This window comes from Eulemur rufifrons, chromosome 24, assembly GCF_041146395.1.
Source record: "Eulemur rufifrons isolate Redbay chromosome 24, OSU_ERuf_1, whole genome shotgun sequence".
NCBI lineage: Eukaryota > Metazoa > Chordata > Mammalia > Primates > Lemuridae > Eulemur > Eulemur rufifrons.
The window spans coordinates 22,573,652-22,597,035 of record NC_091006.1 but is presented as its reverse complement, the minus strand read 5'-3'; the positions used below and the strand labels follow the sequence as shown (position 1 = coordinate 22,597,035).

General features: G+C 38.8%; 1 protein-coding gene across 3 annotated transcripts in view; it reads left to right on the top strand.

Annotated features, from left to right (window-relative positions):
• SLC4A4 (solute carrier family 4 member 4) overlaps positions 1 to 23,384 on the top strand; it is a 330,474-nt gene that overhangs the window by 281,947 nt on the left and 25,143 nt on the right. For all 3 annotated transcript variants that reach the window (XM_069458317.1, XM_069458318.1, XM_069458316.1), the window contains exons 17-18: positions 10,801 to 10,914; positions 12,569 to 12,730. In XM_069458317.1, coding sequence (XP_069314418.1) covers positions 10,801 to 10,914; positions 12,569 to 12,730 — 276 coding nt within the window. The remainder of the gene's footprint in view (positions 1 to 10,800; positions 10,915 to 12,568; positions 12,731 to 23,384) is intronic.

Sequence of the window (23,384 nt, the reverse complement as noted above, 5' to 3'; positions counted from 1 at the left end):
TCAGTGTGGCCAGCTGACATATATAACAGGCATGAGAATGGCTTTCTTTAGGAAATGCTCAGTTTTCTAATTTTCCTCCTTATAGTACATTTCAATTCTAATCCTTACATGAATTGTTTGTAATCATAAGATTTTCTTTTAATATACCTCCTGGTTATTACTGTCATTTAAATACACAATATCATAAATTCCACTTAACATCAATAGCTATAACGCCTTCTGTGCTATATTTAGATGATGCAGAATGTTCTTTTATATACTTTTTTAAAAAACAGTATTCTATATCCTATAATTAATTAGTATATTCATTTTAATATTAAACAAATTATTGTGATTCTGATGTGTGCTTGATACAATGCTAGGTGGTAAGAGCACAAAGACAGATAATTCATGGACCTGGCACATAGTAGGCACTTAATATATAATTGTTGAATAAATTAAATTTTGAAGTTTTCAAATGAGAATGATTCATTTTGATCTTTCTGGCCCATTTATGCTTATTATTCCCCGCAAGGTCACACTTCGGTGCTTTTTTGTGACTTTAGTAAGTTGATTGTGGTCTTTGAGGAACTGGCTTCATGAATGAACAAAAAGTGAAGGGCTTCAGGAATTTTAATGAGAATGTAATGAGCATTCTAGTTAGGCATTTAGTTCTTATCCCTTAAAACACAGGAAAGGCCGGGCGCGGTGGCTCACGCCTGTAACCGTAACACTCTGGGCGGCCGAGGCGGGCGGATCATTTGAGCTCAGGAGTTCAAGACCAGCCTGAGCAAGAGCGAGACCCCATCTCTACTAAAAATAGAAAGAAATTATATGGACAGCTAAAAATATATATAGAAAAAATTAGCCGGGCGTGGTGGCGCATGCCTGTAGTCCCAGCTACTCTGGAGGCTGAGGCAGGAGGATTGCTTGAGCCCAGGAGTTTGAGGCTGCTGTGAACTAGGCTGACGCCACGGCACTCTAGCCTGGGCAACAGAGTGAGACTCTGTCTCCAAAAAAAAAAAAAAAAAAACCACAGGAAAGTCTAGAATCCCATAATTAGCTATACTTTTAGAACCCTAATTCTTGATTGACATTTTGGCCTGTGACCATTCTATTAAAGTTGGATGTGTTTAGTTTATTGTTGAGCCTAAGAATACTGAATTATAGAAATGCCCCCTGTATTTCTGGAGACAAGATTTGATTTCAGAAGTCAAATAAGGCTTTGCCTTAAGGAAAAAATAAATGTGTTAGTTCAAAAGCTGCCTTGTCGCAGGAGGGCATCTTGCTGGTCAGTAGAAGCTGCATCTCAAGGAGACAGCTGTAAACTGGGCCTTTGGTTCTCACCTGTTTTGAAAGACAAGGCAGGCCTCCCTTAGGACCAAAGGTTGCCGGTGCTGCTGACAGGTGGACCCCCGAAGATGAGAGCTAATCAGATAGATATGCTGTTGCCCAAGCCGGGCCCAGATGGAACCATGCGGTTAAAGTAATTAACACAAAGCATAGCCCATGTTGACTTCTGGGATCATCTCTGTCTCCAAGAACACAATCACCAGAGCCAAGATGTCTCTGTTTGTTGCTAAAGTAATAGCCTTATCATGAAACTTAGAAGTTTGCCCCAAGACGATTTTATAACCCATTGTTCCCCTAGTTAGAGTTAGTTAAAGGATCTGTAGTAGCCTTTTAGGAGACTTTGACCCTAAAGCAAACTGCCTGTTAGTATCAAAATCCCGTTGCCCTTGGCAACCGGAGCCTGTATGTACCCTATATAATACCTGTGTGGAGTTTCAGTTGGGATGATATTTTATGCGGGTAAAATATTTCCATCCGGATACCCTCCTTTATCTATTTTCATAAACTTTTACTTTATAAACTATATCTTTGGCTCTGTGTATTATTATTGCCATTACTTTATATTTTTATTTCTGTTTCCTACTATATTTTTCATCCTTTGCGATGACTCCTGCCTGAGAGACCTGATCGGAAGAAAAACCTCTTTGCAGGGAATGTAGCTAACTCCCTGCAAACTGGCGCAGTCAACTTAGAGACCATGATCGGAACAAAGAGAAAAGGACCTCTTTGCGGGGAGCGTAGCTAACTCCCCGCAAACAGTTCTTTGCAAGAATCAGGTGACATCTTCATTCTAGTTTCTTTTTCTCCCAGAACCGTTCTTGGGAAAATGGGAAAAAATTGTCAAACTAAAGCAAATAGTGTATTAAAAAATGAGTAAGAAATAATGGGCATGTAGTCTATGTCCTATTCTAGTGTCAGTAACCCTGGATGTCATTTGTCTGGCTTTTGTAGAAACATCAGATCTCATTATGCCATTGAAAAATGACATTGCTGTCACTAAAGGTGAATGAGATTTTCAAATTTTTGTGGATTTTGTACCAAGGAAAGTAATTATGAAAGTCAAATTTGTTTTTAACCCAAAATTGTTTTTTATATTTATTTTGTTGAGAATGACAAAGGGATATTTAAATATAAGTGCAACTTAGTCTGTTAAACATTTAACGAAGACTACAAATACTCTAGCTCTTACGGACATATGACAAAAGCAAAAATACAGTCAACTTTAATTGAGCCCTAAGAAAAATAGGGCTGGAACACTGATTGGCCAAAACATTTTAAGAGAGTTTTAATGGTAGCACAGAGGCAGTCTATGGATAGAAGAAATAATTTTGGCCATGGTACTCTGTTGGTCCTATGCACTCTCTGCTTATTTGTCCATTGTAGAAAAGTCATCAACATTAAATATAGGTACTAAACAAAATGGTCTCCTATGCCATCCAGGTTGTCTAAATTTATATATATGATTTACTAGTTAATCTTTTTTAACTTTTATTCTTGTACCTTTAATGTAAGTTATAAAATCACTTTCCTTTTTTGGCCCTGGAACCCTTTATTATAATGATTATAATGAGTTATATCCAAGAAGACTCTATTTAGTGGGTTAAGAAACTTTGATAATTGAGTCTAAATCAATACATTTTAGTGTTAGGATTTTTAGTACCACCTAGTCTAACAACGCCTCTTAATTTCTGACACGTGGTTTTCATCATGCTGCTTGAATGCTTCCTGGAATAGGAACGTAGCATCCCCCAGGTATTCTTGATAGAAACACAAATCTGTCTTCTTACAGCCTCTGTCCAGAGTCTGCCCTTGCCATCTGGAGCCACACAGAACGAGTTTAGTTCCTCTTCCCTCTGACAGACTTCACATATTTGAAGATGGCGTCTCCCTGTAGCTTCTTGAGGCCCATGGTCATTCTTCTTGTGATGAGTTTTCTGGACTCCCACTCCTCTGGCTGCCCTTCTCTAGATTAGCTCCAGATCGTCAGTTTCAACTTAGAAGATAGTGACCAGATTGGGTCATGGTATTTCCCATGGGGTTGGAGCGTTTCCTTCTCGAATACATTCATTGGGTTCCTTGTTTTACTGCCTGGTTTTGAGGCAGGATGGAAGGAGAGGTCTGTTGGTGATTGCCAGTGTCTCCTCAGCATCCTACTGAGCCACTTCACGAGACCTACCCCTCTTCCTGCAGACTTCCTTTGGCAAGCCCCACCCAGATACATCGTCCAGTCCACTTCCCTTCTTTGCTCACCAAATCTCTCTGACTTGGAACTTACGGCATTAAAATCCTAGAGTCTAAATCAGACTTTCTTTTTATTAAATTCTGGTTATAGTGGGTATTAGTGAATTAAAGGACAGTAGATTATAATTATTGCTATGACTAATATGAATGCTTATTTTTTTTACAGTGTTTTATCGCATTGGTGACTCAGGGGATCAAATTTCAAAACTCATGGTATTTTATGCCTTTTGCGATTGCTAAAAGGCACATATTTGTCTGGCATACTTTTTTTTTTTTTCATCTAGAATAAATGCTTTTTAACACTGCTGGTTTGCATTTTCCAAGTACCACAATCATTAGAGGACTTGACATCATGAATTAAAATGTACTGAGAGCCCACAGGGTCCCTGCTGCTGTCCTTGTCGCTTTGTAACAGCTCTGTCCGTTGATAACTGCTCTGCAGGCTCATGGCCTTTTCCCCCCAGTTAATTTAGGAGCAGCTGAAGTCCTTGCAAAGCGAAAACCAAATGCCCTTTGGGGCTTCTGAGGAACCAAATTTATTTTTCCCATGTAAATTAACTAGCTTCTCACTGTTGGTGTCTCTAGGATTATGACTCTCTCAATAATTAATACAGTATTGTTCTTCATGAGAGTATGTTTAGAATGGATTTATTAGGTTGTTTTTGCCCAAGAACGATAGAACAGTGTGTGGTTATTTGAATTGTCTTTCCCATCCACTTAATTCTTCTTTGCTTTGTTGATTTAAGTATTTAAGCTGATGGCTGCTTATTAGATTAATTGAGATATTGTCTTATTAATCCTGCAGATGACAGAAATATCTTTCTCCTCTTCATTTTTATAATTAAAAAGAGTAAACAAAAATAAAAGAACTCAAAACCAGTCTGATATAAAAGAAGCATTACAGTCTTTAATTGAGACATGCTTATCTTTTCCTCTTTCATAAATCGAAGTAGGAATTATTATAGCACATCCATGTGCCATTAAAAAAATCTTTATGACAAGCCCTTGTTATGAATTATCTTTATTTGTGTTCTCTTAGATTGTGAAAATGTATACTCCTACGATATTAAAGTTTGAGCCTGTAGGGACTTAGCATTTGATTTGGATGGACATCCACAAGTTAGGATGTTTCTCCAAGCTTTGAGGCCTCTGAAGCCACGGGATTGGGCATGAATCTTGTAGGAACAGGTTTCTCATGAAAACTTTGGCACTTCTACTTTTAATCGTTACGAGTCATAGCTAGTAAGGAATTAGGAGCTCTGAGTTTCTAATTTGATTTCCTCATTGATATACTGACCTACATAAAAGGGTGTTATTTTTGGAGTTTTTGAAAGAGATCAAGTTTGATGAAATGAAAGGGAAAACAGAGAAACAATAAAAGGAAATCATATATTTTTATTTCTCTAAATGTGCTTGGAAATGTGAGAAGGGCCCAAAGAGAGCAATTCTTACCTCCTTAAAATTAGACTGAAAGGTCCTGTCCATAGACCCCAGGGTGTATGAAGTAAGCTGTATATACCCATTGCTGGACGTCATTTGTGCACTTTCTGCTTCTACTATGTTGGTTTTGCCAGCTCAAATTAAAGTTTTGTTTTAGTATAGAGTAAGACCTGAATAGCCTGCTAAAATAGCACCCTAATTTGCCTTCTCTAATTAGAGGATTTAGATTTGAATACAGAAGTGGTCTGGGGAAAAAAATCAATTTCCTTGAATATGAAGCTTAAACTGCATCCAGTATCTCTCAGAAATGAATATCTTAATAATATACACTCTCCAGGAGTGATTTCTGCTGTAACTGAACTGTACTGTACAATTTAAGGGGAAATAGAAGTGAGTAAATTATACAGAATGTATCACCCTAGGTGTGATTTTTAATGAGGTTAAGCAACATTATTAACAGGGTAATTTTTTCCCTCCGTAAATTTTCAGAACTGTAATCCTGACTTTTATTAGCATTTGTCTTTTTAGCTATTTTTGTACCTATGCTGTAATAATGCTACATTTGCAAAACTACCATTACTTAGAGGTTCTTCCAAAATCAATATGTATATGATATATATACATCAGATAATATGATACATATTATTCATATATATCCCTACCTATTTGTTTATATCAGTTATTAGTTTCTAAGGCTGTTTTATCAGATGGCCACAAACATAGTGGTTTAAAACAACAAAAATGTGGATCTGAGAAGTCAGATCTAGAAGTCAAAATTGAGATCTGGGGGTCAGAAGTCTGAAATGGGTCTTACTGGACTAAAATCAGGTGTGGGCAGGGCTGCATTCCTTCTGAAGTCTGTAGAGGAGAATGCATTTCCTTGCCTTTTCCAACTTCTAGGGGCTGCCTGCATTCCTTGGCTCATGAACTTTTCCTTAAACTTTTTTCTTTTCCCCAAGAGACAGGATCTCACTCTGTCACGCAGGCTGTACTGCAGTGTCAGGATCATGGTTCACTGCAGCCTTGAACGCCTTGGCTCAAGCAATCCTCCCACTTCAGCCTCCAGAGTTGCTGGGACTGCAGGCATGAGCTAGTACTTTAGGCTATGACTTCTTTCATCTTTAAAACCAACAATGGCCAGTCAAGTCTTCAATACTCTGACACTGACTCTTCTGTTTCCCTTTTTCACTTACAAGGACCTTTGTGATTACATTGGGTCTACCTGGTTAATTTAAGACAATCTCCCCAGTCTCAAAATCAGCTGATTAACAACCCTAGTTCTATCTGCAACTTTAATTCTCCCTTGTCGTATAACATTACATATTCACATGTTTTGGGAATTATGACATGGTCATCTTCAGGGCTGCATTATGAATAGAAAGAGAAGAGTTGAGTGGATTCCAAAGTTTTTGACCTGAGCAATGGGGGAAAATTAAGCTGCCATTAACTAAGATGGAGAAAACTACTCAAAGAGCAGATTTAGGGCATCAGTGGTGGGGCAGGCTGGGCTGGGGAAGGGGAACTGGGCGGGAGGAAATCAAGCACTTAGTTTTTGACTAAGTTTGAGATGCTTATTAAAAAAATCCAACTGGAAGTGCCAAGTAGTTAGATGGATGATTCTGGAATTTAGGGGAATGGTCTGATCTAGAGCTATAAATTTTTTATGCCTCAACATATAGATATTATTTTAAAGCATGAGACTGAATGAGATCACTTAGGGCAAGAGCATAGATAGAGGAAAGAAGAGACTAAGGTGTGAATTCTGGGACAGTCCAACTTCAAAAGCTTGGAGGAATTTAGGGGGAAACTGACAAAGACCCAGAGTAACCAGTGAAGTAGGATGGAAACCAGGTCTACTAGATTTGATTTCCAGATATCAGAATGTCAAAGTATTGCTATGTCAGAACATGACAAATGGCATATTCCAGCCAGTTGCTTTTGGTAAATTATACTGGCTGGTTGGACTATTACCTGCTGTCAGAATTCACTCCGTATCTATTGGTAGTTCTGTGTTCAGTCTCTATCCATATAATATTTGGCTTATGAAGTTTAATGAGACACTGTTGAGAATATATATTAATGCCATCTTTAGAGTGTTGTATGTCTATGTACAATCTGTATTAAATGTGAGAATTCAGCATGGAGCAAGAAATTCAGCTGCTTCCTTAAGCTACAGAAATGATAATTTTACAACTTTATATGCTTTTGAATATCCTCAGTGGTGACAAATGCTTTCACTTTGAGTGTGGGCTTAACTTTTAAAAATATCCATAGTCATTTGTATATTGTTGAATAGAGTGAAAATTGATAAATCAATATAACATTCTAGAAGGTAATTTGGCATTAGATACCAAAAGCCCTAAATTTTTATATACACATTGATAGTAATAATTCCCCTGGCAGGAATTTATTCTAAGGAGACAGTCTTAGATGTGTGCAAAGATTTCTTTAAGGTATTGTTCATCATAGTGAAAAGTTGGAAGCAGTCTAAATAGTACAGTATTAGAAAAATAGATTTTGGAATAACCATTCAGCATAATACTATGGAGTCATTAATGCTTATTATTATAGAAAATATCAAGTGAGATAGAAAAAAGTAAAAAAAGAAAGATATCAAACAGTATTTGCAAAACCATATGTATGCATATATATGAACATACATATACACAAAAGAAGGATACACTTGCAAATGTTAAAATTTATTCCTAGATAATGGAATTGGGAAACACTTTTTGTTCATCTATTCTTTCTAAATGTTGTACAATGAACATATATTAATTTTTAAACAGGAAAAATAATAAATTTCAAAGAAGATAGAATCATGGATTCTTCAAACATGTCTGATGGTTAATATGGGTAATCAGTCTTTGTTCAGTAATAAAATTATCAAAGGAATTTTAAAATTATTTGGAACAATAGCAACACCACCGAAATAAATTAATAGCTTCCCAAAGAGAACAATTTGAAAGACAACACTGATTTGGATTTGGAAGTTCTGGTATTTTTGGTGAGGTGGGGGGGGGACGATATATTCTAAATTGAGCTTTAATTTACATAGTAAAGTTCCCAGATCTTACGTTTGTGTAACCAACACCCAAATCAAAATACAATTGGTATATTTGTCTGAAAAAAAAAAATCATTTTTTTAATTTACATATTATCATACCTTAAATAATTTCTTAAAACAATTTAGACCTTTCAGGGTACTTTCTCTCTATTGGTACTTGGAATCATGCGCGTTGATCTTACTAGCTCATGGAGTAATGGGGCCAGGTTAAGAGCACTACACATGGGCTTCGATGATATCCAGTTTGCCATGTTCGTTTTGCACTGTGTTCAGTTGATGGAAGGCTGAGAATGCTTTCTCTCCCAGCTAAAGAAGCAGTGTTTCCTAGGGCCTGGAGTGACTCTAGTAGAACAGGTCTGTCCTCTAGCAGGGCCAGAGCAATAGATCCTACGGGAATTTCTACCAAGGAATTGCAGATTGGATTTGTTTCCTACCTTCTATTTCCCTTCTTCTGTTTATTAAAAAAAAAATTAGGGGAGGAAAGTTATCCATCTTTTTAATAAAAATTATTTCCCTTCTTTTGAACAACTTAAAGGATATGAGTTGTCAACAAATTGGATTTTCTGGGTGAGAATTGGGAGGGTGATAAATAAGAACTACTTTTTTGCCTTCGCAACAACATCTGGTCCTCCAGCAATTTATAGCCTCCTGGACCAAGGGATGGTTGTACCATCCTGACATATTCCTGAAACTTCTTCCCAGTACTATCCTTCGCCAGACCATCCCAAACTGCCAGTGTCAACCCTACTTGCACAAAACTTAAGAAATGAGAGTTTTCTTCAGTATTGAGCCCCTGGGAAACATCCTTTTTCTGCAGTAATTCCAGATACTTCCAACCAAAATTAACTCAGCATGGCAGTCTCATATTATTACCGGGCTTTTATTTTTTGTTTCTTGTAATTGAAGCTTCCTATCAAAGACTTCCTGACAGTGGCCCATCGATTCCGGTAGTCTCTGCAGCCAATAGAGCTTCTGGAACTTGAAATGACAATAGTTGACTTATAATAGGAGAGTTTATTGTGTTCCAAGCAATGTGTTAAACCCTTTCACAGCTTTTTAAATTTAATTTTTATAATAAACCATGATGTTGTAGGGATTATTTTGGCTACGTTTCACAGATGAGGTAATTGAAGCTAAGAAACAGTAAGTATTTACAGATAGTAAATAATGGGGCTGGAGCGCCAACCCAGGTAATCTGACTGCAGTAGCTGAGCTCCTAAGTGCTGTACTATATGTTCTCTTCAAATTGATCCCTGTTACCTATTTGTTCTTGAAGTTATTGTGTGTAATTGGTGTACACTTGCCCCTGAAAGGTCCTACAGTTGGCCTTGTGTTCCTCGATGTGTACTTCTCAAGAAAGCTAAGCCTAGCAGAATGCAGCCCACCAAGAGGGAAAGGAACTCCTGGCCAAAAGGACCATCTTGGATCCTGCTGATAGTACCATGGCTCCTGACACCTAGTACTGGTCAAGAACTGAGCACTGTGGCCTTTAGCATACCCACACTGCCAAGAAATTTCCGATCCTCACTTTAGTTTCTATTGAATACGGGTCTGCAGTAATCCCACTACTCTCTTTCAAGAGACCCTCTGTCCTGAGAACTGTGCATCAACTCAGCCCACCACTGATCTCTCTCCCCTCACTGGAAACTGACTGCTCACTCTGAGATAACTCTGAATCAATCCTGATTTTACTTGGAAGCAGGCTTCCTTGTACACAACTTGGCTATGGGCTTCATGAAGACATGGGTTGTGTCCATTTTATTTCCTGTGATATCCTTGGCACCAACCAAAGTTTTAGGAACTAAGTAAATTCTTGTATAATGATCAAATTGTGTACTACCATGTGTACCTGCTTTATGGGACACTCAGATATCTGTGCTCTAGTAGTGCCCTTAGGCCCCCGTGAGTGCCACTAGAGACTACAGAGCAACCTCCATGCAATTAAATGGTAGAATCCTCCCCTTATCAACTTGTAAATGGCCATTCTGCATCCACTTCGTGGGGAAGATCTGGGTTTAATGCTGTATCCCCTGAAGCCCAGACCTTGCCCTGACCAAGGGCAGATACTTAGGCATCTGGAGGGTTAGCAAATAAAGGCAACTACACTTAAGAAATGGTGGAGTGGAGATGCCCCACATACAGGAGACTTTAAGAACTGTCCTGGAAGGAGAAGTATTTTCTTTGACAAAGCTAGTGCAGCCATTGCATTTCCATCTGTTGTCACTTGACGTTACTTTAAGATCTTGATATTTACCTCACTCAATGGACTGGAACTTGTAGTCCCTTCCCTGCTAGATTCTTGATGTTTTCAGGCTACCTCATGGGATTTATCTTACAGTGTTGCCTCCCAAATAATAAACAGAATTCTTTATCTTTGTGCAGATTTTTAGAATATGTGCTTTGATTTCATTCTTATCCAGGTGTCCATGCTGCATGGGATGAGTGTACAGTAATTCAGGGATATATTGTTTGATTGTCCTTTCTGCCTACACACACACTGCAACCTGCTTTGTGGGATCAGATTATATCTGGCCAGGAGATAAAATAATACAAAAACAATTTAAAAATAATCTTTCTTTAGTGTGACACCTCCTTTAATTTCTTGATAAAGCTGTTGCTGTAAACTGTTAGCAAGCGTAGAATTCTTCATTCAGTTCAAACATAGGCACATGTATGTGTCTGGTACTGACTGATCCCTGGTTTCTGTTTTATTTTTCTAGGCAAGAAAACTGATCAGTGATTTTGCCATTATCTTGTCCATTCTCATCTTTTGTGTAATAGATGCCCTGGTAGGTGTGGACACTCCAAAACTAATTGTGCCAAGCGAGTTCAAGGTGAGTGAATGTCTCTACCTTTTGGTCATTTCTGGAACTCTTCGGCTTTCTTTCCTTTCCCCTATTCTAATTTATTGTGTCTCTTTCTGAGTTAGTTTTACATAATTATCCATTTCTTTTTTTCCGAAATTGGTCCCTTGTTAGTCTCATATGTTTAGACTAATTTCTTCACTTAAATTAAATGCCAAGACTAGGATCAAATGTAATTTACTGATTTTTCTTTAAAAATAACTTATTTAATAATATTATAGACTCTGTCTTATATTTTTAGAATATTTTTAAAATATGCAAAGTATTTTCATATACCTTATCACCTCGATCCAGGTAATAATTCTAGGAAATATGAAATCATCATCATCCTGAGTTTATAAAGTTGAGATTGAAGCTCATAAAAATTAAGTAAAATGCATAAGATTACAGAACTAGTAATGAAGTCTTTTGCCTATTTTCTATAACAATCCTCACTGTCTTTGCTACTGAGAATCATATATATGCTAAGAAATAGGAGAGGGTGGGGAGGGGGAGATAAAAAAAAAAAAAAGAAACTAAGAAATATTAAGTTAACTGCAGTTTCAATTTAATAACTACTTAATGAGGAAGGGATATATATGTTATAGCAAATGTTATTTTTTGTATTATCTGTGCTATCACATAATCATTAGCAAAAATAAATTCTCATTCATTCAATCATTAATTCATTTAAGTCAATATTTATTGAATGTTTGCTTTGAGTCAGGCTCTAGACTGGGGATTTGAAATGCATTGATAAAAAAGACAAAGTTTTTTTTTTCCTTGTGAGTTCACAGCCTGATAATGGTAGTAAAATATGCATCAATTCAGTGAAGAAGTTATGAGCAAAGTGAGACGGAAGATGGAAATATCCTCAAAAGAGAAATGAGACTTTCTTGATAGCAAATCTGGAGAAAATAATTCATAGATACTATTTTGTTTTAGTTTATTTGCATTGTTTAAGGAAAAGCATAGGAAATTTTTTTTCTGTAGTAGACATATATGATCTACTGATAAAAAATATATTGGGAACTGGAAAAATGACCATTTTTTCCAATTTTTTTGGTTATTTCCAAGGATTTAACCAGTTATTTTGGATACTTTCCCATATGTAAAATAAGACACCAGAATGTTTAAATTAGTTCCACTTATAGTATAAAAACATTTGTAGCTTTTTATATATTACGTTATGAAGCTATTATAATTTGGCAATAGTAGAAACAACTTCAGTATAATTGCTAGAACCCACGAACAAAATTTATGGGTTTTTTTTTTTAATATTTCTTATCACCTCTTTATTAAATATTACATTTGGGATTTTCTTCTGGATGCTTCTTAAACATATATTACTTTCTTTCTTCCATCTCAAATCCTTATCCTAAATCATCCCAAATCCACAAAATGGCATTGCCTTGTTTTTCAACAGCCCATATTCTTTCTCTCCTTCCTTTAAAGTGTTGCCTCAATGATAACATCTTTGGGAAGGTTTTGGTGACTAGTCCTCATTTTCCAGCCTATAATTGTTTCTATTTTTCAATATGTTGGCGCTCTAAAATAAGAATATGTCTTCTCTGTTGATTTTTCACCAGGTAGCACATATTAACTTGAGAATATTCTGATACATGTTCTCTCTCTCTCTTTCAAGCCAACAAGTCCGAACCGAGGTTGGTTCGTTCCACCGTTTGGAGGAAACCCGTGGTGGGTATACCTTGCTGCTGCTATCCCTGCTTTGTTGGTCACCATTCTGATTTTCATGGACCAACAAATTACAGCTGTGATTGTAAACAGGAAAGAACACAAACTCAAAGTAAGTGTCATTGCCTTCTACTTTCTTTTTAGCACTTGAAAATACTGATTCAAAACCAAGAGAGCTTTATTAGGAGTTATACTATAGCTAATGTTCCCTAAGACTCAGCAGGATCACAGATCACCCAGTGTTGTCACATGTCCTCAATATAATACTTTAAGAAAGCTCATTTAAATCTGAAAAAATTTGTTTTAAATAATATTTCTTTTTACCACCAAAGAGAGAATACAAACAGTTTACTACTTAGCCATAGTCATCCTACATCTGATTTTAATGTGGTAACTGTCCTTAATAAAGACAATGACAATCAAAGATGTAATTAATATAATATTAATTTAATTAATTAATACTAATCACCTGCTCTCTGTTAAACCAACTTAGATTTATTCCCAAAGATGATTGAGATAGTACATGGTTATAAGCTAGTGGTAAGAATTTATATTTTTTGTCTTCAATTGTTTGTCTCAGTATGTTATTGACCATAAAGTATGGAGAAAAAAATTATTTCATACAGTTTAAGTTTTCTAAAAATTTATTTTTTAAGTTTGTCATGAGTTTAAAGAAAAATGTGTCAGTAGTCTGGGATATCTTTCAAGAAAGCTGCCTAAAATGTTCTTACTTTATATAATGTGTCTCTGGCTCTAGTTATTTTTTGGGGGGAGGAGTCACAAAGGTTTTTGTAAATTTCACTTGGGGAAGTAAGATATGAATAATAGCAATAAGGGCTATAATTGAGGGGATGCCTACTATGAGTCATGCCATGTCCTAAGCACTTTATATTATATATTAACTCATTAACCTTTCATAACCACCACCATATGAGGGTGAAAATGCATTAGAATCAGTCACCTAGAAGCAGGAAAGGAAATTACTAAGAATGGAGTTTAGCAGAGTAGGTTTAGCAGACAGAAAAATCCAGGACATATAGAGAATTGGTTGACTATAGAAACCCACTGGGCAGAGGAATGAGAGAGATGAGGAAGATTCTGATTAACTGTCCAAGTGGGAAGAACTTGAAGAACTACAGATCACAGTGAGAAAGGAGTAAATCCCATAATAATAAGACCATGAGACACAAAAAATTAAAAGCCTTGGCTAAAGAGGAGATGTTTAGATTTTGAGTTTGGGAGGAGAGAACGCTGAGAGTTATGAACTGGTCCAAAGTGTATGACTAGTTCCTGAAGAATGTTGGAGACGACATCCATCAAGGCCTGCGAGTTTGGGTGATGTGAGTCCAGGCTGCTGAAAGTATCACCTGCATCAATGTTGACATCCTTAGAAGGTGGCACAGAGTATGGTAGTGAGGAAGACCATGGAACAGTTGCCAAAATCATAATGGAAGGTACATTCCTATCCTGGAGGTCAGCATACTTACATGTGCTAGAGCAGAATGAAGAACTGGCCTTCAGTAGAAGACAGTTCATGGAAGCATGAGAGTAAGTGATGTATACTTCCACCTAATGTGGGGAGTAAAAGAAACAGACTTTCACTGAAGAACAGACATTTCTAGGGAACCATTGATACCAAAGGAAAATACTGGTTTTCAGTGAGGATGAAAGAAAAGGTTGAGAATTCAGTTGGAAACTTATATTAAAATGACTCTCCCTCCGCCTCCAGCCATGCGTAGAGCCATGTGTCGCTCTGAGGCACCTTTCTGAATTCTAAGATTGTTGAGCTTCTCACAGCATGGTAATACTGGGTTTTTTGCACTTGTCACATAGCAGCTGACTTCCAAGAATTAAGAAGTGGAAGATGTTAGGCCATTTAATGGCTACACCTGCAATTGGCGCGGCCTTACTGCTTTACTTTGCCATCGTCAGTTGGTCACAGTAGTCACTGGGACAGCCTCCATTCCAGGGAGTGAGAAGGAATCCACCTTTTGATGGTGGAATGGCAAGGTCACATTGTAGAAAACTATATGTGAGAGGAGATATTTTTCCAGCCAGTTTTAGAGAACAAGATCTGACATATTTGTACTTAAAAATTTGCCATAGTCTAGATCTTGGTGGTTGCTTCCTTAAGGTGTCATTTAGCATTTTCTTTGTCCTCTTTATTTCCTTTAAATTGGTGATTGGATCTAGAAGCTTGATGATGTATAGGTTTGATATTGTATATCTATCTATTATATCATCTATGTATCTATATATAGCTATATATATTTTGGGGGATTCGTGAAGACCAAAGCTAATTCATAAAAGGCCAAGACCACTTTAAACTACATTTTTTGGCTTAGGATTTTCTAGGCCACAGAGATAATGTGAATTCCAGCCATAAACTCAATTGCAAGTTTGTGGTTAGGAATATCCTAGGAGATTTTTTTTTTTTGGTGTTACACCCAGTGGCAAACAGAGGCATGTGTTCCCACTACCTTTTTCCATGGGGCATTTTTTTTAATTGGCCATTTGAGTATACTGTGTTTAGACCATCCTAGTTTTATTTTGGAGGGTGTTCCCCATCTATACCTCTCCATTATATCCCTAGGTTTTGTCACCTGTCCCTAGAATTCAGATGATCGTTTTCATTCAGGCCTTGAGCCTTCAATGCTTGGTACCGTCTTTGAAGGCTGTCCCAGGCTCCAGGACTGACTGACCCTGTGGATTTGCTCCTTCTTGTTGCTATTGTTTTTTGTCTCCAGTTGTTCCTCTTACTTTCTGGCAGTTAAGCCACGGTTTCTAGAAGATATTTTCTGTGTTTTGTTGAGCATGTTTAGATGTTCTGTACTGGAAGAGTTTCAGTGTTGATTTAGTTTACCAAAAGGCTGGAAATAGATGTTGAGTAATATATTTTTATTCTGAAAAATATTTGTAAACAAGTTCTTAATTTTTATCTATGATTGGCCAGATTTGCTATGTATCTTTGGGGGCAAATGCCTACTATTTTTTGCTCATTAAGTTTTCTTACTGATAAAGTTCAGAATTTAGAGTTTAGCAAGCTTCGGACTGCTAAAATATAGAAACTTTTTATTCCTCCATTCTCTGTAGAAAACATTAGAAAATTAAGGTACGTTAGGATTTGCCTCTTAGAATAAGAGTTGAGTATATAAAAAATAAGTTGTTGTCACCTTTGGAATTTCCTACTTGCAATCATTCATTTGAATAATGATAGTTGTGGCCCAAGTGCCAGTCCTTTGTCACAAATCTAATGATACCGGTGGACATACATTATGAATCAAAGGTTTTTCCACTTTGGAAATTGTTTTGGTCACCTTTTTTTTAGAAGAGGAAAGCTGTGGAATGTGAAAATTGGAGATTCTGTCTAAAATTATAAAGGGCCTTAACTGCTATGAAATTGATTCAAAAGAGAAACCTGAAACAGTGAGAGAGATGAAGGCATTGTGGTATTAAAAATGGCATGTTTTGGGGTGGCATTTGCTTTGGCTTCCTGTCCACTGGCTCTGGCTGTGTGCTCTGCTTGGGCTGGGATCCACCTTTCCACTCTGCTGAACAGCTCTGTATTGATGTAGGAACGCCAAGGCACTTGGCTTTTTTTGGCCATCCTTTTGGTTAGTTATGTCCTGCATTGTCCCTGCAGAGCACTCAAAAGCGAACCAGGGTCAGCAAGGTGATGGCTTCTCTAAGGTTATTCCATCAGTTGTTGGCAGAGGCAGGAACAAAGTCTGAGCTTCAGACTGCAAGAGATCCTTCTCACTAGGAAAGTGATTTCACGAATGTTATAGATTGGGTGTAGGAGGGAGGATAGGTATATAAAAATAGATATTAAGTGGTTATGACAACCAGTTTGCTCTAATGTATTTCATGGTAAAATCCTCGATATGAGTGTATTTCTTTAGATAATTCCCAAATCCCTACTTTGCCCTGTTTTTATTTTTCCTTTCTGTTCCTACTATGATAACCCTAGACCCAGTCCTAGACTTTTCTGATGGTTTAGACATGAGTTAATAACCAATCTTCCTTGTGTCGTTCCAAAAGCATTAATTTTTTTAAAGTGCTATTCTTGTATGTCAGGCCTATATTTCTAAACCTTCACACCTTGGCCCTCTAAACCTCTGCCCCTTGAAAGAATGTCTGTTTGCATTAGCCTGGGATTTAAGTCTCTTTGCCAGACGACCTCAACCTAAATTTAAAACCGTTCCTTCCAAATGCTAGCCAGTGCTCTAGTCAAATGAACTGTTGGTTCTCAGATCTGACAGTTTCTTCTGCTAGGTCCACCAGCTAAAAAGCTCTTCTCCCCACTGCTCGATGATTACTATTTATCAAAATCCTCTTCAACCTCTAAAATAATCCAAATATAAAAACTTCTCCATGTAGCCTTCACTGCTAATGTAATTAATATTGCTCTTGATTTTGCTGCTGGTGCATTTGCATTGCTTTTTGGCAGTGGTCACGTGATGTCTTACGCAGTACTTATTTTGTATAATTACTTTATCCCCTTTTCTGGGCCAAAATGTTTTCAAGATAAGGACCATGTTTCATTCCTGTTTTCACCACAGTTCCATGTAGGGGGATCAATAAATATATACTGAAGAATTTTATCATCGTTGGGCCGCACGGTTCTCAGAGTTGTTACGCTGCTAACTGGAAAACATACAAACCCATCATCTCCAGTTCCCAACGTGAATGCTGGTATTGTTCACAGCCCTTTTAGATGTCTTCACTGCAGGGAGTTTTTGTGGGTTCACTCTAGACATTAAACGCTTCTTCCTCTGTGCTTTCTGGTATATTTTCCAAACATATTTAAAGTGCGTTACAATTTGCGTTCAAGTCTGAGTCCCCCCAGCCAACTGTGGGCCCCTTGGTGGCAGGTTCTCTGTCGTGGCTCTTGCTGTCTCCATAGACCAGCACATTATGTGGACCCTGGTGGGCTCCTAGCGTGGATGTTTATTCTCGTCTCTGCACGTCTGTGTGCTGTTCCTGACCCCTCCTTTGTTACCATCGATGAACCTGATGTAAACTTTAGACTGCCAGACTAGTCTTTTTTTCTTTCATAGATTTTGATTTCTGTGGATTTATTCCTGAATGATTTTTGTTCGGTATTAGCAAAGCATATACAATTTCAAAGGAAAACAAAGTTTCACTTCCTATCCTTGTACTTAAAATAATCTCCAGTTTCAGAAAATAGAACATCCTTTTGGTTTATATTCACAAAGACACGTACTTTTTTTTAAACTTTAAAGGACATATTTAACCTTTGGAGCATTTATTGAATGCCTGAGTGCTTGCTATGTATGGAACACTTGTATTAGATGTCGAAGATAAAAATTATTCTGTGTCACAGTCTGTGCCCTGAAAGAGTTTAGTGATTTTTCCCTATTCACCACTTATCTCTACCACTAAAGTTGGAATTAACCATGCCTTCCTTTGGGCTTTGTACTTTGCACATACATTAAGTTATTTGTTTTCATGTCTGGCTTCAATGTATAATCTGCAAACCCCTTTAGGACTTGTATTCTGTCTCATTTATTGTTTTATCAACATAGGGCCTACCACAGGATAGATGTGCAATAAATGTTTATTAGATGATAGTTTTCCATGGAAAGATGTAAGCAAATGCAAAGGCCCCAGGGTGGGGAGGAGCTTGGTGTATTGAGGAAGAAGACAGCAGGCCATGTGACCGAAACACGGGGATTTAGTAATTCAAGGTGAGGTCCAAGGTAATGGGGCCAGATCATGTAAAACAACGTTTCTCCACTTCAGCATTGACAATTTGAATAATTTTTTGTTGGTGGTAGCTGTCTTGCACATTGTAGGCTATTCAGGAGCATCTCTGGTCTCTAGACAGTAGAAGCCAGGCTCACCCTCTCCCCCAAGTTGTGACAACCAAAAATTGTCAAATGTGTGGGTGGGGGGTGCAAAATCGTTCCAGGAAGAAACGCTGATATAGGAACTTAAAGACAATTGTACAGTGTTTAGTTTTTATTCAGAGTGAACAGGAAGCCACTGGAGTGTTTTAAGCAGGGGTGTGGCATGTAATGATTTAGACATTCAAAAGATTAGTTCGTGGCCAGGCGCGGTGGCTCACGCCTGTAATCCTAGCACTCTGGGAGGCCGAGGCGGGTGGATCGCTCGAGGTCAGGAGTTCGAGACCAGCCTGAGCAAGAGCGAGACCCCGTCTCTACTAAAAAAAATAGAAAGAAATTAGCTGGACAACTAAAAATATATATAGAAAAATTAGCCAGGCATAGTGGCGCATGCCTGTAGTCCCAGCTACTCGGGAGGCTGAGGCAGGAGGATCGCTTGAGCCCAGGAGTTTGAGGTTGCTGTGAGCTAGGCTGATGCCCCGGCACTCTAGCCCAGGCAACAGAGCGAGACTCTGTCTCAAATAAAAAAATAAAAAAAGATTAGTTTGTGAGGACAGTGAATCTCGTCAAGGATGAGAGAAAAGCAGGGACTTCTGTGGTGAGACCTGCATGGAGGGCCAAGGGTTGCTCGGTGGGGTGAAGGAAGAAGGGGCATTTGAGTTGGGTCTTGAAAGGAGAGGACGGTTTTAAACAAACGTCGAGGAGTAGACACAGAATGCCAGTGTGAAGAGTGGCACGCAGGAAATGACAGAGGCATAGAACGCGCAAGGTACTTTTAGGGAACGGTGGAGTTTCAGGAATCCTCGAGGGCCCCATGGCAATATTAGCTGCAGGAGCCTCAGCATGGAAAACGAGGCTTTGTCCTCCTTGGCCTCCCCACCTGCTGCTGGCCTCCCTGCCCAGCAACATCCCAGCCTGGGACTGAGGGGATCCGAATTGCACTCCAAACACTCACTCCGGCAGCAGCAAGGGCGGATGGGAGAGGTGCACGAGTGGAGGTGGGGGGAGAGTGAGTGCACGTGAGGGAGCAGCTGCAGGAGGAGAGAAATCATGACGCTCTGCAAAGCGTAGTGACAACAGGGAGGAGGAGTAAAGGACAGACAAAAAGTTTCACGTGTTATTTTTGAAAAAATATCATTCTCTATATTTCTTGCAATATTCTTTATATGAAAAGTACCAGAATGTCAACATTATTTTCATTCCATTCAAATCTAGTCATTCGGATACTTTTAACTAAAAGGGATGTCTTAGAAGTGGTTTGTCCTCATCCATATATAGGTGGTTTTGCAGGAAAAATTTCTCTAGCAATCATTTGGGTTCTGGGGTCCTTATGGCCATAGTTGGGGGCACTATGAATTTTGAAGCATAGCTTTTACTACTCTGTTCACCTAATATCTGCAGAGTTTAATGCATGTAGAACGCTGTTCTAGTGGTATGGTGGTGAGCCTTGCACATTGAAATTTGGCAAAATGAATTTGTTCCTTTTCCCTCTCTGAACTCAATCTCCTTAAAACCTCCCCAGTGTCGTTACTTCAGTTTAAACTGTGCCATCTCGAACCTGGATTATGGCGGTGTGGCCCTGTCTGTCCCCTACCTCCAGTCCTAACCACTTCCAGTATGTCCTCTACAAAAAATCTGATCTGATCACTTGCCTGCTTAAAACACTTCAGTGACTCCTCATTGCTCTTATATAAAAAAACTCCGAAGTCTTTAGCAAGATACAAAAGTGGCTAACTTCTCTCACCTAATTTCCTGCCTCCTCTTGTGCACCACCCCTGTTTCATTTTCTCAGAATGGTACCTTGTTTTGCCTTGTTTTTCTCCTGCTTCCCCATATCTTGTCTCCCAGCTGATTACGGCTCACATTTTAGGACTTGACTTAAGGACCGTTCCCTATGCAAACCGTCCCTGACTCGGGCTGGGTTGGGTACGTACCGCTCCTATGTGCTTTCATGGCACCCTGAATTCACCTTACTATAGACCTTTGACACTGTGGTTTTGCAAATACCTGTTGATTTGTCCAGATCTGCCACTACAGCAAACCATTTGGGGGTAAGGACTGTGTATCATAGATAATACTTTACTTCTAGGGTCTAGCGTGGTGCTGTTGAATGAATGAATTAGCATTCATTCATTTATCCCTCACTTATCTAGAGTGTCTACCCTGTGGCGGGCACTTGCTGGTTCAGTGGTGAACAAAAACACACGTGGTCCTTGTCCTCGTGCAGCCACGAGGAAGAGAGGCACAACTGAAACAATCATGCAAAAGGTGACATTGCAAATGTGGCTGATGCCACGAAGGGGAGGTGATAGTGTTTGGAGAGTGTTTGACCCAGTCCAGGAGGTGCAGGGAGTTCTTCAAGGCAGTGACGTTTACATTGAGATCTAAAGCATTAGTGAGAATTAGATAAACGAGGCTGGGCGGGAAGAGTATTCCAAGCGAGCAAAGGAATCACCGTGTGCGCACAGGCCCTGTGAGAGGAGGTAACCCGGTGAGAGTGAGCGACTGCAGTAATCCGCGTGGCTGCCGTGACAGGGAGAGTCGAGGCTGGAGAGCAGGGCAGAGGCAGCCCGTGCAGGGCCTTCAGCTCACAGTGGTGATTTTCACTTCCTCTTAGGAACATAAAGTCTCAATGTGGTTGAGAGGAAGGGAGGCTTTTTGAAGGGAGTGATGTCAAAGAACATAGAATACTTCTGCATCTATAATACAATTATTTATATTATGCATGGTTATGCATGGTTACCTTCATAGACTACTTTCTAACGTCTTCCTTCTGTCCTCTTTAGTATTAGGTGGCCCCTTTTTGCCAGTCTTTGGGATATCTAACCCAAACTTGTTTTCATTGAAATCGATCAAGGAAGCATGGAGGTGGTTCAGGGTAGCACGTGTGACTTTTTCTGCATCAGCAATTCTTCTGACCCATTGATCTGGTCAGTGTGCACATCCTTAGGTTATTACAGTTTCTTTGGTGACAAGATTTGGGGATTCTGCCCATTAATTACTCTGTTGGTACTTCTGATACGGACTTGAGTGACTTAGTCCAAATAGAGCTTGAAACTCTGTGATATTTCCAGCTGTTGTCCTCCCTCTTTTGTTCCTCACGTTTCACGTTTCTACCAGTTAACAAATAAAGTGTTACTTTTTTTTTTGCACGGCTAATTAAGATTTTATAGTTGCCAGTCAGGAGAATGCATACATGCTGTTTGTCCTTCTTTTTAAAATAAATAAGCATTTATTGAGAATCAACTATGCATCATGCACTATGCTAAGGTATGCAGAAAACAGAGGGGAAAAAAGACACAGTCCAGGTCCTCATGTTACTTATAGTCTAATGTCAAAGAGATAAATACATACATGAGGTCTGTCCAGAAAGTATCCAGCCATTGTTAATATAACAAGAACGGTTACAAGGCTGGGTACTTTCCGGACAGACCTCGTATAATTTCAGAAACAGTGTGATGAGTACTGTGATAGAGGAAGGCATAAAATGAAAAACAGGGGAATACAAAGGAGGCAATCTAACCTAACATGACTCATCTATTTCACCTAGGCCAAGGCAGGAAAAACTACCGGGAAAGGTGAAAGCTAATTTAAGTCTTAAGGCTACATAGGCATGAGCCAAGGAAAGAAGAAGGGAGAGTAGAGGTTATTCCACATAGAAGACACTACGTGGGCAAAGACACCATAGGCATTAGTAAAAGAAACACATTTGAGGAATTGCACATACTGAAAGTGGCGTTGCCATGGAAACCAGGCAGGGAACAGATGAAAGATGAGGCTGCAGATGTGCACAGAGGCCAGGTCATGAGTGGCCACCAGTAAGGTCATGAGACGTACACCAGGCAGGAGGAACAAATCCTGGAGGCTGCACCTAAGGTATAGCCAGAATCTGGCTGCTGCTTGCCATTTTCACTCCGGTTCTAACCATCACAATCTCTTACATGGATTGTGTGGTCTCACTGTCCCTGACCCTGTTCAATCTGTTCCTAACAGGAGCCAGAGTGTTTAGCATATAAGCAAATCCTGTCACTTCTTCATTTATTAATAAAACCCTCCGACCTTTTAACGTTGCATTCAGTATACAAGTCCACATTCTTATAATTCTTCTTAGTACTTACGACTATTTAAGGTACTATATAGTTTATTTATTTATGTTGTCTCCCTCAGTAGAATGGAATCCCCATGAGGGCAGGAATTTTTGTCTATTGTAGTCACAGAAATGTCACCAGCACTGAGAACCACACCCAAGACTAAGCTGGCAGTCAGTGCTCAATGGAAGAATGAATGAGATCCCAGATAGATCATGACAGTCACATCATTAGTCACTATCTAACAAGTTTATTTCAGCTCATCCCACCTTTGCCCTCCTTTCCCCTCCTTTCCCCAACTTCCAGTTCAAACTGTTATGCCTTCTTGAAATGAACTAGTTTTATGAATATGTATTAACCTATTTGTCTCTCGAGTAGATTTTTGTTCTTAGCCAAACCTGGATTAAGTGCATACATGCTATTCTTTTTTATGTCAGCTCCCCTTGCCTGGGATGAGTTCTTTGGGAACATGATTAGACCCATGTGTGAGAGCCAGGGGAGAAATCTTGGCGTTTCAGCGAGTGGAGAGCAGTGTTGTAACCGGATCTGAATGATAACAGTCAGCACTGTTCCTAGTGTAAATCACAGCCTCATTTTTTAAAGCCAACCTTTCCATTTCCTTGGAGTGGTCATGCTCTGGCTCTTCATACTGCCGCTTCCATGCTGTGAAAACGGACTGCTCTATTTTCTCAGCTCTCTAGGGGGATCAAGCATTTGATGTCTTCGTAAATAGAGCAGAGAAATATAACCATGCAATAACATTGTGGCCACATTTAACAATATTTATTTAATGAGTAAAGAGCTAGAC